Source organism: Diadema antillarum, unplaced genomic scaffold (genome assembly GCF_040938485.1).
Source record: "Diadema antillarum isolate AM-2024a unplaced genomic scaffold, OU_Dant_1.0 seq00000546_RagTag, whole genome shotgun sequence".
Lineage (NCBI taxonomy): Eukaryota > Metazoa > Echinodermata > Echinoidea > Diadematoida > Diadematidae > Diadema > Diadema antillarum.
Window position 1 is genome coordinate 949246 of NW_027271492.1, and position 18216 is coordinate 967461.

The 18216-nt window shown below is 38.1% G+C and overlaps 1 protein-coding gene across 1 annotated transcript in view; it reads left to right on the forward strand.

Moving 5' to 3' along the window:
• The window catches only part of LOC139734758 (uncharacterized), a 35543-nt gene extending 17644 nt beyond the window's left edge, over nucleotides 1-17899 (forward strand). Inside the window, exons 7-14 of the mRNA XM_071645553.1 lie at nucleotides 375-466; nucleotides 7068-7197; nucleotides 11286-11474; nucleotides 12553-12644; nucleotides 14467-14569; nucleotides 15208-15283; nucleotides 15827-15939; nucleotides 17768-17899. Coding sequence (XP_071501654.1) covers nucleotides 375-466; nucleotides 7068-7197; nucleotides 11286-11474; nucleotides 12553-12644; nucleotides 14467-14569; nucleotides 15208-15283; nucleotides 15827-15939; nucleotides 17768-17899 — 927 coding nt within the window. The remainder of the gene's footprint in view (nucleotides 1-374; nucleotides 467-7067; nucleotides 7198-11285; nucleotides 11475-12552; nucleotides 12645-14466; nucleotides 14570-15207; nucleotides 15284-15826; nucleotides 15940-17767) is intronic.
• Nucleotides 17900-18216: the final 317 nt, after the last annotated feature.

Below are 18216 nucleotides of genomic sequence, written 5' to 3' on the forward strand. Positions count from 1 at the left end.
TATCTCGCAAAAAAGTTAAAAGCCCAATTCTCATCTCCACCGATACTGTACCATCCCTTTATTTAAGAGATCCCACTTCACTTCCTCATGAAGAACAGGGTGCAGACCTTGTGGAGTGATCTGCCCCAAACCAGATAGAGGGAAATGATGCTAATCCTTTGGTGGTTTACCACAGGTAACCAGCAATAGTCAGCAAATGATGTAAACTCAGCACATTGTGTCATACATGTACAAAGAGTAAGAAAAACATTATGAGAAAAGACAATAACATCAGAGCATTTGTCACATGTGGTAAGGTGTTTTATTTTGTTTGGTTTAGTTTGCTTGTTGTTGTTTTTTGTGCTATTTTGTTTGTATTGCTATTCTTTTTTCAGGGTGGCAATGACCATGAGATCTTCATGGATTCCAGGACCAAAGGATCCACTGTGACAAGTCCTGCCGACACCAAGGAACAGGTCTCCAAACTGTTCAACCTATAATCCAAATTTAATGGCAAACTATTCCAAAAACAAATGAAATGAACTTCCTCCTTCAGCTCAGTTCAAAATAGACATGAATATCAATTGAAAAAAGTGAATTCCACAAAGTGAAAATATTGTCTCTCAGTTATATGCAATGTGACAAATTATCCCGTTTTTCATTTCTGTTCGAACGAAAAACAACTGTTGGACATTTTGTGTGTGTGTGTGTGTGTGTGTGTGTGTGCTGTGTGTTAAAGGACAAGTTCACCTTCATAGACATGTGGGTTGAGTGAATGCAGCAATATTAGTAAAACACATCAATGAGAGTTTGAGGAAAATCGGAGAATCTGTTCAAAAGTTATGAATTTTTGAAGTTTCTGCTCAGTCACGGCTGGATGAAAAGACTACTACAGCTTGTGATGTCATATGAGTACAACTATATAAAGAAAGTATAAAGAAAATTCAAGATATTCTCACTTTTCTCACATAATAAAAGAACACTCAACTTCTCTCTTTCAGAAGTCAGGGGGAATAATATTACCCCTAACATAAGTCAGTAACAAGTCGAGGAAATGTTCACTTTATTCAAAAAGTCAAGTTTTGTGAAATTCTGTTTTTATTTTCCTTATATCGTTGTACGCATGTGACATCATACACTGTAGTAGTCTTCTCTTCCAGCAGTGATTGCACAGATATTTTAAAAATTCATAACTTTTGAACGGATTGTCGGATTTTCCCCAAACACTGATGTGTTCTACTAACATCGTTGTCTTCACTCAATCCACATGTCTATGAAGGTGAACTTGTCCTTTAAGAATGGCAGATAAAGATAGGTGTGGGTTGATCAATGACTTACACCTGAATCAAGACTGCATCAGGATTGCCTGCACATTGAAAATGCCAAACACATAGCTCAATGCTGCTTCGGATGAATGCCAAAAGACCTCAGGTAAACCTGTTTTTTTTTTTTTTAGGTTCAGCAACATCAAATTTAGCAATAATATGGATATACGCCCTTATTCCATGACATCATGTCAGTCAGAATTGTGTAATCTTGTGATTACTATATATTGATCAAGATTTTTAATTTAAAACACACACAAAAAGAAATGTTGTTGAGGTGCAGTTCTGTGCTGTAATATGACCCTTGTCCATCTACAAGGATAGCATCAATCAAATAAATGATTAGCTTGTGAAAAATTAGCATGGCCAAAGTCATGCTACATATCATATGCAGCACGCCTGCAGAGTGGAAAACTTTCAAGTGTAAATTGTAAAAATTAGAAAGAAAATGCAGTGACTAGTGTGTAGGGCGCTGTTATGAGGGGCCACAGATTAATGCATTAGTAATGTGACTGGCATGTCTTTCATGTTATATGGAACTGAGAATGAGAGGTATAATATGATATAAGAGATTTACATGGTGTGTATATGGGTTTGAAATGATGTGAGATATATGTATATGTATGTTAAGGGAGATATGGAACAGGTGAGATTCATAGAAAAGTACAAAAGCACTCAGAAAGTGCAGACCTCCACCAAGCAGCTCATTTCCACTCACATACTTGCTGAAAACTACCCAATATCCCATAAATGATTTTTTAAAAAAGCTGTGTTTACATACCTCATCATCAGCTTTTGCCTGCTCTGCATCTCGAGTGTGCGCTCAGTGCGCATATGCAAACCTCAAATACGCACAGCTTGAACTCCCAAGTTTGTTGACCCAAATTTGCCCCCAAAAAAATCCTTCTAAAATCCTTCAAAATTTCCCGATCACCACCAAAATATATTCATCTCTTCCTTGTGTTATTATCAACTTTTCCTGCAAATTTCGTCAAAACTCGTTCACAACTTTTTTGAATTATTTTGCAACCAAACAGACAGAAAAACCAACACTAGCAAAAAAATAAAATGAAATAAAATAATTAATATTAAACCTTTTTGGTGAAGGTAATGATGGAGTCCAGCTGATGATAAAGCACTAAACATTATTCAGATATTGTTCAGCTTTCTAAGACTGATTTCCACTTTCCTGGTATCACATCATATTCTGTAATTTTGTTTTACGCTCAGGGTCGAATTCATTTGTATATGCTTTGTATTGGTGAATACACATGAGCTTGTGATGAGCATTGATATAATATGGCACTATGTACTCTGTTCTGGAAGGCAAAGACTACTCTTTATAGCAGATCTTTCATCCATGTACCAACTTGGTACCAGGTAATATTCTCTCATGGTTTAAAAGTTGTTTATTATCAGGTATTATCAAGTTTCAGATCTACATAGTTGTAAGGGTGTAGTATTTTTGTTTTAATAGTTGTATGAATTTTTAGACTGCAAATGTTTCCTTTTGTTTTGTTCTTTTATATCATAATATTTGTATTTTTGGTACTTCTATTCTGTTTATTCTGTCTTAAATTTGTATTTGATATCAAAATTAGAGATAACCGGTAATGTTTTTATGTCTCTGCATCCCAGTGTGAAAAGTTTATTATCTTGTAACAAGAGTTAAGGACAAGTAGCCCTCTTGTGTAAATTCACCAGGGCCCAACAACAACAACAACAAAAAAGCCACCAGAGAAAAAAGTTACTGTCAAGCTCTGTCCACTGCTTGAAACTATCAGTACAGGGGAAACTCGGTATAACGAACACTGCTATAACGAGATATCGGTTATTACGAGGAAATTTTCCCCGTCCCAAATTTCCTTCCACACAAGTCTATGTAAAATGCTACTCTTATAGCGAGATCGGCTATAACGAAATAACTGCTATAACGAGATAAATTTTGTGACTTCCAAACAAAGAAAAACATAGCCAATCAAACCTGTTATAGCGAGGTAAAGCAAAATGTCTTCGGGTAAAACTTTACTTCGCCTGTACAATGTATCACCTTCCGAGATTGTAAAGCTCGATGCGCCAAAAACTGTCTTGTACACACACATTTTCTTCAGTTCACTCCAGCTAGCACCGCATGTTGTACGTGTATGTGTGTGTGTGTGTGTGCGCGCACACTAATACATGCAAAAATGTGGTGGGACGGCCATATGTATACATGTACATGACATGATCATGACGTTTAGCAGGTGTGAGGCAATCTGATGCTGTGATTGGCTTTCTACGTAGGGAATTCCCCATCTTCACACACACGCAGTCATATTGTACATACAGAATGTCTCGCATACACACACGGCATTGTGCAGACCATATTCCACACACAACACACACCCATACAATAACCACACATACCAATCCACATACGATCTTGACACAATCGCAAGCTATATGAAATTACAAATTCAAACATCAACAATTAATAAGAAACACATTCTTGATATTGGATTTCATTGGTGAAAAACATCTTCTTACCCATAAAGGTGAGTAATTCCCTCAAACACATTATCAAGTTATCAGTATTGATTGATAGATGATGGGTAGTCCCACATGTGCAAATTAATGTCTTTATGTCATGCTTTTTTATGCCTACTGATATAACGAGATATCGGCTATAACGAGGAAAATGACTCGGTCCCGACCATCTCATTATATCGAGTTTCCACTGTAGAAGTAGTTCATGCATTACTAAGAGGGACAACTCACATTGTAATTATTCTGAAATACTGATATTCATGACAATTTTTTTTTTTTTTTAATGTGATGTATACGCCGTACCAATAAAGTTGAAGTGTTTCATACCACACTTCCAAACAATCCAAACTAGGGAAAGTGCCCTGCTTGAAGCCAATGAAACACTTCTGGCAGAAATGTGATGAATCAATTCAAGGCTTGTAAAAAAATGGTGGCAAAGAGATTGCTGACCTGAATAGAATAGCAGTTGTGGATCCAGGCAGGGGCGCACCGGGCACACCCCCCCCCCCCTTTATTTTTGTTTTAAAAAAAGAAAAAAAAATGGAGAGGGCCGTACTCCTCCTTTAATTTTGTAAAGGCCCACCCCCCCCCCCCTTATGGAATTCCTGGATCCACCCCTTGAATAGCACTTGTTTTCTCATGGCTGTCCTTAGCAAGAAATTACCATGTGAATGTGTGTGTGTGTGTTTTAATGAAAATTGTATCTTTTTTTTTTTCTCCAGTGCATCCTTCACCCATCAAGTCTCTGGGTGATTTTGCTGCAGAAATTATCTATTTTCTCTCTCTCTCTCTCCTTATAGAATTAGTATTTTTAGATGTTCTGCCTTTTCTATTTTGCCAACAAAAAAAAAAAATATATATATATATAGTTATAATAAATTCTAAAAAATACTTGGAAACACTTAATCGCCCAGGTTCAAAAAACAAACAAATTACAATTTAAAACAAAACTTTGCTTCTCTGAACTGCATCACCCATTTAACAGTTCAATTTTCACATTTAGGAATCTTGAGGCCTTTATATTAGATCTCTGAAACTGATACAAATGATTATACATTAACAGCAATGAGCTCAAATGAAAGAGAATACATTTATTTTATGCTACCTTATGAAACATGAAAAATAAATTGTAAAAATTATACAAAATAGACCACCAGAAATGTGATGGTCTTGGAGTTGATTGATTAACGTATGATGTAGCTCATCCATAGTCAGTCTTTCTATTATGCATTATACTAGGTACTATGTACTTTGTGAGAGAATGTTGATCTTTAGCATAATTCATGAGGCATGAATTAATTCTATTTAACTTTCGAAGACGAAGAAAAGATGAAAAGCAGAGGATTGGTAGGAATATGATTGCTGTTGAATGCATGATTCTGTAAGAAATGCCATTTCATTTTCATTTCATTTCATTTATTTTCCACATCCTGATAAAAAGCATTTACAAAAAATACAGGAATGATACATACACAGTAGGACATTGCAACAATACAAAAAAAAAAATAAGTCCAACTTACAGGGATTTTGCAACAGACAAACACAACATAAACACTGCCATGTGAGTGGTAAAATGGCAGTCCATTAATACAGCCCCTACACACTTTGTGATACCAGTTTATAAGAATGTAAGAATGCAACCTTGATTCAACTTGCAGGGTAAAGCTTTATTTTCTTACTCCATGTTAATCTTCAAAAACTATTACAATGTAGGAAGAATACCAATATGTTCACAGAACTCGAAATTGTTCCATTTTATGTTGTTTCTCTGTGCTGAATATTTTGTAATTCAAGTTTGATCGATTTAACGGATAAACACATAATTAAAGCATTTGGTGTAGAACACATGAGCTGCAAGAAATTTCAGAATTGGATCTTGATGTATTTCATATTGTACCCTGTAATGAATTCTACATTCCAGATATGACAGTGTGATTTGTTTGGTACACAGAATGAATTATGGCAAAGAAGACAATGAAGAGACCAAGTCTAAGACCAATTTTGTATTGGTATATAGAGTAGATTAAACCTTACTAATTTGTGATCCATTCTGTAATCTGGTTTGCATTTTCATTGAAAGGAATTGATCTTGATATATTGCTTGCAATGAATTAAATAAATTGAGATGTATCAGATATAATTGGCTTGTGCACTGTGATTTCATATAAAGTTGTCTCACCTCATGATTGTAACTATAAAGCCAAGGTGTGTGAAATAATTCCATGGAATATACATACATACATGATTTGTGAGAATTGCCGTGTAGTTAGAACATGTTATCATGGAAGGTGCTTGTATTTACGTGTGTTGCTTGTGTGTGTGTGTGTGTGTGTGTGTGTGTGTGTGTGTGTGTGTGTGTGTGTGTGTGTGTGTGTGTGTGTGTGTGTGTGTTTGTCAATGTGCTGATATAAAAGTGCATGCAGACTTTTTTTATTGAGGCTGGTACGTTCTTCAGAGTTGTTTTTTAATGATGATGATGATAATATTGATGATATTAATAATAATGATAATAACAGTGATAATAATGATAATAATGATATTACTATTACCATCATCATCATCATCACTACTTTCATATTGTCGATATCACTATCAGAGGGTTTGAGTCCATAACTATCACTCTCCAAGCGCACATAAAACTCGATATGCAATTTAAGACTTTACATACCGTAATAGTAGGGCCTATGTTTAAAGTGACTGTTTTGATTCGCAGTTTCCGTATAAAACAGGTCATACTTTTTGCCCTATCATGCAAGGTATACTTGACGTCGGACATAAACAACGCCTACACACCAGTCAAAATATCCGAAGCAGGCAACGTCATCAATTTAGGGGATTCTAAATTACGTCATAACAATACAACCAGCAGCGCACAACACGGTTGGATGCGTTGTCTTTGTTCGTGGCAGTTTTCGTTGTAGACGTGTAGATGCACTGCGTGACTTGCATGCATTTTACGTGGATTTCTGAATTTCCACTGAAATTATAAAACTGATGAATAATTCACTTTGAATTTTAATGTTTTCATCATTAAAAAATGAGTATGCCGCGCAAAATACTTGGTCAATATGACATGTTACAATGTACTGTAGCAGAAAAATAATATCACAGCCTGGAACCTGTTCCGTGAAGAAAGCGGCGCGCGCGAAATCAACGTTTGTTTTATTGTCAGTGTGAAGGGCGCGCGCCGCGGCGGTGTGCAGTCATGTACTAGAAATCCGTTCGGTCGGAACGCAGGACTGCGTGGTCGTATACCACGCCAGTGTACCTGACCCAGATGATTTCGCCTTTCGCGGCGAGCGTTCATTCCGACGCATACGACTGGCTGCTGGTAGCGGGTGGAGACCACAGGAAGCGAGCATCGCTGGTAAAGTTGGGCAGACAATGATGTAAAAGTGCATCAGACTATGCTATTTCTTCCATGGATCCATTATCATTACTCCTGTGACACTACTCAAAGGCAAGCATTTCGTTTTTACCGCCTGGTATGACTACGAAATTTGCCGATATCCGCCGCGACTGACGAAGGCAGTGCGCTGGTGTACTCTGTGGACGCAGAATTTTCGGAGCTCTGCCGCGATCGGTACGGCAACTCGTCCCTACGCGTTTCATTGGCAGCGCTTTAGCGTGGAGGCAATTCAAAGCGGTGGAGGAATTGTGGAATATATTCGAACTCAACATCTATCTCGTCTGCAGTTTTGGCTGAGGTTCCATGAATTGTTGCCCACACCTAGCTACTACTGCTCTTCCGTAACTGCCATAAAGCCAGAGAGATTCTTTTTTTCAGGATTAAATTATAAATAGATAAATGACTATGGGAAGGAGAAGTCTAAAGAGGATTTGTCTCTTCGACATGGATGGTACGATCACTCAAGTACGCAAGGTGAGAATAAAATTATAAGTTGTAACGTATAATACAGACATTTAGTTATGAGATATAATATTAATAGAAGAGATTTGCCACAGGCCATGAATCAGGATCATCACGAACCCGTGCAAATATCGTTGTTTAATGATGAATGTCAGTTGATTACCGAATCATGAAATTATCAGTTGATTACCGAATCATGAAATTATCTATGTTCTTTTCTTGCCTTCGAGTTGTCTGAGATGTTTATTTCCTGTTGCACGAGGTATATAGCAGCATTCACTATCGTTTTGAACATCTAGCTCTGAAAATGACTGCGCAGTTCGGCAACAAATTATAATAGAGGCTTAATTACTAAGGTGCTTATATTAAATATCACATCCTTTTAAAAAAAAAAAAGTTCTTTGACTGATACCGGAATGCGCAATGATCATAGGAATAATCGTGAAAATTGTTACTTATCTGAGATTGTCACTAATTTGACCAAAATAATATGATAATATTACGTGACGGCAAATCATGTTTACACAGTGAACATCTGCTTCCTCTCCCACCTACCGTATCATGATTTATGGATTCCATTTCACCACAGCCAATCGGGAGAGAGAGTGTGTGTGTGTTTACGTATGTGTACATTGTACTACGCCTGTTTTAATGTGTGTGGGATGGAGAGTAATTTTCAACGGAAACTTGGCCAGCTGCCTCCTTGTTTTTCTTCTCTTTCCTTTCTTTTCCGTGTATACGGATTACCAGTGCTCCATTCTCTAACATTCAAAGCTCCCTTCTTACAATAGTTTGTATACCTCATCTCTTCCTGCTTATCTTAATTTCCAATGTACAAAGTGTAATTATACTCCATCTTCAAGTCTTGATTCAGATTCAACTTTCCGTGCCTCTTTACAAATTGAAACATAAACACACACGGAGGAAATCCTAATTGTGTGCATCGTAGACGTCACAAATTCTTAAGTATGATGCCAACACAACAAGAGACAAATTCCTTTCCTCCATAAGACAGGGTTTTCAATGCTCCGCATGACTCCGCATGACTCCGCATGAGACTTCCTCGTAAAATACACTGCTTATGTCATGAAGGATGACTACATGGTGCTGCGTGTTGATAATCAACAGATGCTGCACAGGTTTATTTTGAAATTCCTTGATTGACACGCATAGAACCTGCTTAATCTGAGTTAGGATTCATTTTTCTCGTGACCATGTAATTCAAAATGATATACAATGAACAGTACAGAGCAAGAACGGAAAAACATGCAAAGTAACATAATACTTGTAGGGCCTACTTGTACAGTGTACAATTGTATTATAAAAATCCTCCTTGTGATGCAGGGTACTTGACATACATCGGTTGAGATGTGTCTCAGTCCTTTATCATTTATGTAGGATGTTGAGTGGCTCAATGTTGCTTGAAAAACAAGGATTGGATTTTTATCAGCAGCACACAACTGTCATCATAACTATCGTAAGAATTAACTAAATTGTTTTTATCACTCTGGAAAATAGACAGGAGAAACCAAAGAGCGTGATATTTTGAGACGAACTCGGAAGAGCTCAAGTGCGTTTTTCTTCTGCATATTTCTGGACATTCCAAGTCTAAATCCAAGCAAAACATGTTGCTTTCAAACTTGCTATTGACGTATGCTGTGTTAATAGGCATTGGAATTTTCTGGACACGGATATACTGAAAACACCGATTAGTTTACAAAAGCCACAGAGCAGCCAGAGCGTGCGACAAGGCGCAATCTCGGTTACGGGCTGATGGGTGTGCGGGACGCTGATTGGCTGATGTTGGGGGCGAAATAGTGGGTGTGTCACTACGTCATCACGGCGCTGGAAAAAGCTTCCGTGACTTTCAGACGACCTTCACACGTACCCAACCTGTTATTCTTCGTACCACACTGTAGTAACTCACAGGGAAATGCATAACATTACAAGACAGTGTACTAGTATACGGCAATACCATGATCTACATACACATGTATGACGAGACAAGTAATTTAGAACAAAAATATTTTCCCCACCAACATTTTCGCTGCTTTCAAGTGTTAGATGGCGATAGATTTGGCATTTTGTCATGTTTTACGAGTTGTTATGATGAAGAGCAAGAACTGAAGGAAACGACGCCACACTTTTTTTAAGCGCTGGCGTGGCATCTGGATCTGGATCTGGATCTGGATCGATACGCTGCCGGACCGTGTGGTATAGTGCAGCGGGGAGAGAGGGCGCGAACTAAATTAATCGTATTTTTACAATTTTACAATTCCGTCACGAAATATTACTAGATGGACTGATTATTATTCACAACGATATTTTGCTGTTAGCTCCTTCTTTCTGACTTCCATTCTTCCTCCTCCCTCTGCATACTAATATGTGTAGTCGTTTTCTCTTCATTGTCATAGTATTATGATTTTTATTCATTATCAACAGTCTTTCATGATTTTAATCACTTTTAAAAGTGTTATCGTAAATGCAATAATATTTAGGTTTTTTATCCATGATTTTGCGTATCTTCAGGGATTTTATTTATATTGTATACATGTAAGTATAGGTTAGACATTTTTAGGCGAAATTTATTCCTGACGTTTTTACCATAAACTGCTGGCTCGAAGATCGCGATTGAATATTAGAATTATTGCATTAATTTGATTGACTGTTGCATAGTTTGCTATACTTGTATATGACGAAGTATTGTATGTATTCGATGTATGCTTGTCTGCATTCGTTTTTGCGTGCTTTCGTTTTTGCGTGTCTGTACAATGTATGTGCCTACGATTTTTTGTATTCTGCGGCGTTGTCAATAGCCACTGCTACCATCATGTCTTGTAGCAAAGGCAGACAAATTATATGCACGGTACGGTAAAACCAGAAAGAACTGTCACTGGCATTCAATGCATTCTGTCGACAAAAACACTTACCGCGTGCATTTTACTTTCGCGAATCTTAAATTAGCTCCCCTATTTAGAAATTCGCGAAAGTTTCATGCACGTGAAAATTTCTGGTTTTTTCAGAATTTTCAGATGATTGCAAATTAAGCAAAGTTCTTTGTCTCTTTTCTCATGTCAATCACAATTTACCGGGGGGGGGGGGTCTATTCAAATAAACAGTTCCGTAGTTTTCTCGCAAATTTAAAGGAATAAGAAATGCAAAAATAAAGATGAGTGATTGCATTGAATGATACTTGGGTCTTGTAGATGCACCCATATTAAAAACTCAAAGATGTTTTACCTTCGTATGTGTATTATGTATGTGTTTACGTGTGCGTACCTGTGTGCGTGCCTGTGTGCGTGCCTGCGTGTCTGTACAGCACGGTGGCTGTGGACATCTACAACATAGATCTGCTATAGGTCTAGTTGATCAAAGTTTTATGACTGTTGTAAAAAAAAAAATGACCTTATGCTTGCTATTGCTTGCTCATTTTATAGTGGCGATGTTTATTTTTTTTTCTTTTAGTTCACATTCACGTTAGATTTCTGTGTTATTTTGGTTTTGATATGTGTGTGTATTTGTTGTTGTTTGGTTTGTTTGTTTTCATTCTTGTCTTCATGGTCGCTGAATTTATCTCTCCCCAGAAAATAGACGCGGAGATGCGCGAGCTCCTGATCGAGCTCCAGAAGCAGTGTCCCATCGGCCTGATCACGGGCTCCGACCTCAAGAGCGCCGAGCGCCAACTCGGGCACGAACTCATCCAGAGATTCGACTATGTGTTCGTTGAGAACGGCGCAGTGGCCTACCGAAATGGGGACGTGATTGCTGAAAAGGTCAGTGATGCAACGACGAATGTCCCCGGATGTTGTCTTCTCTGTATTGTCCATCAGTTTAATCATAATAGAATTAAAAAGTAAAATGTGGCTTACTGTAGAGCTTTCCTTGCTGCATAAGTTACCAAAATCCGTACATCCCTATGTCTCCAAAATTCCACTGACTGCACAGCATCACCATCTATTTTGGCATCGTGATGATTTTCAATATGCAAATTACCTGACAGCCTGCCTACGTGTCTATCTTGTTTTCCGACAATACAATCTAAAACCTGTCTATAACATTGATTTCAGCTATACTCTTGATGTATATAGCAGGAATAAGACTTATATTTAACATTGTGTATGGGTGTGCCGTTTGCATACCGAAGTAAAATACATTTTAAAACAAAAAAGTCTGATTACAGTTTTCCGAAAATGTGTCTTTGTGAGCTAAATTCACTTTAGAGACGTCAACAATAGTTCTGCGTGAGTGCTGATTGTGCAAAAATAAAAAATAAAGAAGGAAAATGATAAGACAATTGTTAGGTGACGCTGAGTGCGCAATCTTCAGCATCGTATAAGGTTGTCGATCCCCTCTCATTTCGAGTCATTATTGTACTGTAACTCTGTGCATGACAAACAATAAATAACAATAATCATGTGACTTTGACGAAGAGAGCAGGCGAGCCTTGGATAGGACGAACGTTTCCGAGAAACAGCTTCACATGAACAGATTAAGATAATTGAAATAACACGCTTTTTCTATATATAGCTTTTACAATTCAGGGCATGAAATGGCGGCTTGCCTACATAATTTTCACGGTTAACATCTGTCTGGTTTTATTTGCATTTCATTCACACTATGTTATGCCTGTCACGGTTGAGGAAATGGCATTTCCGGTAAATTAATTGTAGTGTTTATACTGAAATATTTCTTGTCGGTTGAGGACTTAGGATTTCCGAATTCCGTAATGCCAAATAAACAGACACTAACTAGAGCTGTAAATGTTAATGATGATCATCAGTGAAGACAGCCTGTCGAACTAAGATAAACATTTCACCAGATCATTTTACCTGTATGGTTCACACCTTGTAGAATATATCAGAGGAGATGGGAGAGGCCAAGTTACAAGAAGTTATCAACTTTGTTCTGCACTACTTAGCGGATATCCAGCTACCAGTGAAGAGGTGGGTTTGTTTTCATATATTTTTGAAAGATATACGTAAAACAAGGTTTCTTTGTTTGTTTTTGTTTTTGTTTTTTGGTCACATTTTTATCAACTTGAGGCATCGATGAACATATTGGACCTGTTTAGCAGGTGTTCGCCATATGGATTCACAAAGTTGTGATTCCAGAAAATGAATGAGTGCTGAGATTGAATATCTACGCTTAATAAGCATTACACAATTCATAAGACTCTGCTCCCGCTTCAATTCAAGACAATGTATAAACAGACTGGTAGACCCTCGTCAGTAAATTACACAGGTGCTTCCACCACCAAAGTATAATAGGTTAACACTGGCACTTTTGCCCCCAGCTGCTCAAAACATTAATTTCCATTGTCAAGTCTAAAGATCGGTCACACTCTAGATAAACTATAAACTATTGTTATTTCACGAAAAGTTCGTGTTGAGGACAGATGACGTCCATGTAAATACAATGCCAAAGCATGAGTATCCATGCACGATTTGCATGTGTGATGTGCGCGTGAACCGTGAGTGTTTGTTCTATAAACATTTACAATTTTAAGTGTTTGTTGATTTAACGTCTACGGCGATAAAAGACAAAAAAAAAAAAATACATACAGGAGGAAGAAGGGAAGGCTCATTGCTGGTTGGACTATGTACAATAATGTAGACCCTACATGTGTACATCCAGAGTGAAAACGAGAACAAGAATTGTTACATTGTGAAACAACAGTAGAAAATGATCACATATTTTTCAGCAAATTCGCAAGATGAAGAATGTTTCTAAATCGCTAGATGACATTACAATGACGGCATTTGTCCCATGCTGTATAACGCTCAGATTAAGGAGATGAATCCTGTTGATGCTTCTTAAGATACATTATCATGAATCAGATATATATGTATTGTTTCCAAATCTTTCTTAAAGGAGGTTCTTATTATTTTTGTTGGTTTTTTTTTTTGTGACAAGAAGAAGGAGGTCATGTTATTCATTAAGTCAAACTTTGCTAAAAGTTTACGTACACAATATCAATATTACATAACATATAGGGACCCGTTTCATGTCTACGCGTAATGTGAATATTGCAACAACTGCGTTAACGACCGCAAGGTGTGCAATACTAACATCTTATTAGTTTCAAAAGATGTTGCCATAGTAACTGCAACATCGTAACCAACAGACCTCAGGAGTAGACAGAGTGACTTTTGAAGAGACCGTCAAGGTGTGGGATGCAACTACTCAGGGGTTGTTTTCGGATGTGTCGCACCATGCAGCATTTCCTAATACAATGCGTGTGTCTCTTTGTCTCTCATATAGCACAGGTTACTATTTCAAGGTGAACTTCACTTATCCAATATACCAGGAACAATGATAGCGTAAAGCCAATGATGGTTCGTTTCCAGGTTAGATCGTGTATCGACTTGTGTTTTTAGGGAGTTTGGAGCGGATGTGTTGCGCAATAACCCGTTTCGGGTTTCTGGCGTTATCAAGTTATGTAATATGCATTCCCTCTATCATATCGCAAGGCATGTGAAAAAAAAAGAAGAAGAGTAGATTTTTTGTAAACGTTTGATCGTGATACCCTACAAAGTGTCCCAGGCTAAATCCGAATGACGTGTATTCAATCGGCAATGCACATTGATATTATTCCATACGATATGAATCTTTTAACGAAATGTTCCAATTGATCCACATGCTTATTCTTCATCAACATAGTCAATGTCTTGTCGTACATCACATGTACATCCTTTATCTATATCTGTTGTATGTATCTTTTTGTTAAGATTCTGTACTGATATACATTCTCCTTTCATGCGACAGGGGTTGCTTCGTGGAATACAGGAAAGGAATGATCAACATCGCACCGATGGGTAGATGTAATCTGACGTTCGAGGACAGGAGAATTTTCTGCGAGTACGACAAGGTGTGTCATCGCTTTGAATTATTGGAATCCACCTGTATATTCCCTAAAGATGTGTACCCTTAGATGTTATATAAAAGTTGTCTTTCTTATCACCATGATGTATGCACGTTAGCCTAGATTATGTACGATTTTGGCGCTGTCAAAGTTACAGAAACATTTAACTTTTCATTTGTATCTCAGATCGATGAACCTCATCAAGGATCCCTCTCTTTTTTTCTTTTCTTTCTTTTTGTGGGGGGGGGGGGGGGATATTCACGTGTTGGCTTTGGAAGTCCCTTTTTTATTTGATATCGAGACTATCAAGCCACTACGAAATACTATGTACCTCGCAAACCCGCTACCATGTGCTATATGTTATCCCTTCTCCTTCCCACGGAGTCATTCAAACAGGTCGCCACTATGGTGTGCTCTATCCCACTTAATCCCACCCTAGTTACACCCAGAAGTTCCTATAGAATCGTGGACCCTCTTATAGAAAGTGGATAGTCCCGTATACAATGAAGACGCCGTCACCTCTTATTACCTTCCTATTGTGGGATATTAACTAGGACTGGTGTAGAAAGAGTAAATTAAGGATTTTGAAGAACGCTTTGTATTAACTCACTCTTTCTTTTCTCTCTATACCTACTCTCACGCAGACGCACAAAGTTCGTGAGAAAATGGTGAACACACTGCAGAAACGCTTTGCAAATAGCGGGCTTGTATTCTGTATAGGTAAGTTACCTTGTATCGTCGTTTTATATTTTCCTACAAATTTGATACACTTCTTTTTGATAGCGTATCGCGAGTATTCTGATGTGTGCATAAGGCATTTACTAGTGACTTTGTCAAGGTGGAGATTGAAATCAACTCCTGTTCATGATTATCGCCAGTGGTTGCCGGTTGTTTGCAGGTTTCAGGGGGGATCTAGCTTTTGGCTCAGGGGGTGGGTTGACCAAATGACGTTGGGTCATGACAAACAAACAAAAAGTCTTCACATATTTTGCTGCCACTTCTCTCCACAAATCGTCTGACAGGAAAAAAAAGCTGGGGTCTTTTTTATTTATTTATGTTTTTATTTTCTTTTTCCGTTGGGTAGATACTCCGCTGGGTTTCATTCACGTTCTTCAGTGCATCGCCATTTTAAACACGTCGAACTATTTTTTTTAGACCTCATAACATTTGCGTACCGATAAAGGCTGTTACTGAGTGGTATGATCAAATTTGTTTCACACCCATGACATTGAACGTTCATTTATCTATCTATTCTGTGCACAGGAGGTCAGACGAGTTTTGATGTGTTTCCGATTGGCTGGGACAAGACATCATGCCTAGATCACCTGGGGTCAGAGTTCGACCAGATCTACTTCTTTGGCGATATGACAGCCAAGGTTAGTCTTGCCTAGACTCAAGATGTCAAAACAACATACTAGCCCACTTATAATGTATGGCCTCCTAGAACCGACTTGCGACAGAAGTATTATTTTCCACGCTTGAATGTCCATTTCATTTGACGGTTCTATTGCCTTGAGTTTATAGTTATTTTGTGTTGTCTTGTATTGGTGACTAGGGAATAGTAAATTATGTTTTTAAGCTGAAATATTTGCTTTATATTCTGGATGAAGAAATGAATCCTCTAGTGCTGACTGAAAGAGCTTCATGTGATTATATTTATTTTCGAATATTTCAGAATGTTGGCCAGTTTCACTCTCCATGGTATACTATTTCTGACATGATCTCATAAAGCGATTGTGACATCACAAAGCAATACTGACATCGCGCACCGCTCCGTATGGTCACGTCATTGCACTCCGTAAAATGTAACAAAGCAATAATTTTGACATCGCGCGCTGCTTCTTCGTACTGTCTCTGTTACAAAGCAACTGTGACATCACAAAGCAGTTTTGACATCGTGCGCTGCATCTTTGTACAGTCACTTTATCAAATGTAACAAAGTAATTGTGACATCATAGAACAATTCTGACACTGCGCGCCGCTTCGTACGGTCACTGTAAAATGTAACAAAATTTTTAGACATCGCCCGCCTCTTCGTAATGTCTTACTCTGTTACAAAGCAATTGTGACATCACAAAGGAATTTTGACATCGTGCGCTGCAGTCTTGTACGGTCACATCCACTTTATGAAATGTAACAAAGTAATTGTGACATCATAGAACAAATTTGACATTGCGCGCTGCTTCGTAAGGTCACTGTATTCTGAAATGGGACAAAACAATCGTGACATCACAAAGCAATACTGACATCGCGCGCTGCTGCTTCGTACGGTCACTTTAATGTAACAAAGTAATTGTGATATCACAGAGCAATTCTGACATCTCGCGCTGCTTCATACTGTCACTCTGTGATGTAACAAAGCAATTGTGTCACCACAAAGCAATCCTGACATAGAGCCCTGCTTCGTTCTTCGCTCCATATGGTATCCACCACGTGACTTCTCGCCTCATTTTTTCGCCTTCTTATGTTTACATTTTTGATCCAAAATATAAAGCAAATATGCTCTGCCTACTTTCGATTGTCTGGTAAAAAATATGGGCCTCGGTGCCTTCAAAAGTACCATTCACTTAGGGGCTTAACTCCGCAGTGAATAGCACTATTTTGGAGTCACCTCTGCCCATATACTTTTAGCCAGAAATTCTCAATGAGTCAAACATTATCCACCAAATTTGAATTACAAGTAGAAGTGTGTCAGGAATATTCAACATCTTGTTTGTCATTGCTCACTCTGCATGTCTATCGTAAGTTGAAATAGCCCTTATCGAAGAAAATCATTATTGTATTCCTCTTGCAAAGTTTGTGATAATGATTTAGTTTTGTTTCTGGCACGAAGTAAACATTGAACGAACAAAAGTGAACGGAGAAACTAGCGTATAACGTGAAGTACAAGAAAATCTTGAAAATCGATTGTGTCACCTTCTGAAAAAAACATTACTATGAGGGCGCTTTTTCACCGAGGGATCCAGAGCCGTGTATCATGTCTATCTTCGGCTCGAGAGGGTCATAGCAGCGATTCAAGTTATGACTTGACTCGAATTCAGTCTCAGTTATAAACATTAAACTTATTCAAAGCTCATCAAATGTCAAAATTTTACTTTATAAAAGAAAACAGAAGTAAAATCCCACACAAACCCTTCAACAACAGCAGCTATGATTTTGCTTAAATACTATTTGCCATTGTCCGATTCGTCCTCAATCCCTCAGGGTGGCAATGATTACGAGCTCTACCACGACCCGAGAACGACAAGCTACACGGTGACCAGTCCCAAGGACACGGGTAGACTTGTGCGACAACTCTTCCTCAACGACTCCACTTCAAGGACCACTGCCACGTGACCAGAACTCCTTTACATTCCAGCCCTCTTTGTTCTGTTTGTTATTGTTTTTTCTTTGTCTTATGATATATTTTCCCCCACCTTCCGCCAGTAGTCGCCGTGACATTGTACAAGTTCTTGAAGGTCGTAACGCACCAGTAACATTATATATTGGCTGAACAGTTGAAGTTGAGACATTCTAGATCAATAGCCATGAGCGCCTATCAAAGGTGGATACCGGCGTTATACAAGAAGCCATCCTCATCATCATCATCATGAGTAATATGTGCATGTCCACTGACGTTTTTTGCAGAGCTCATGCTGATTTTTTTATTCATT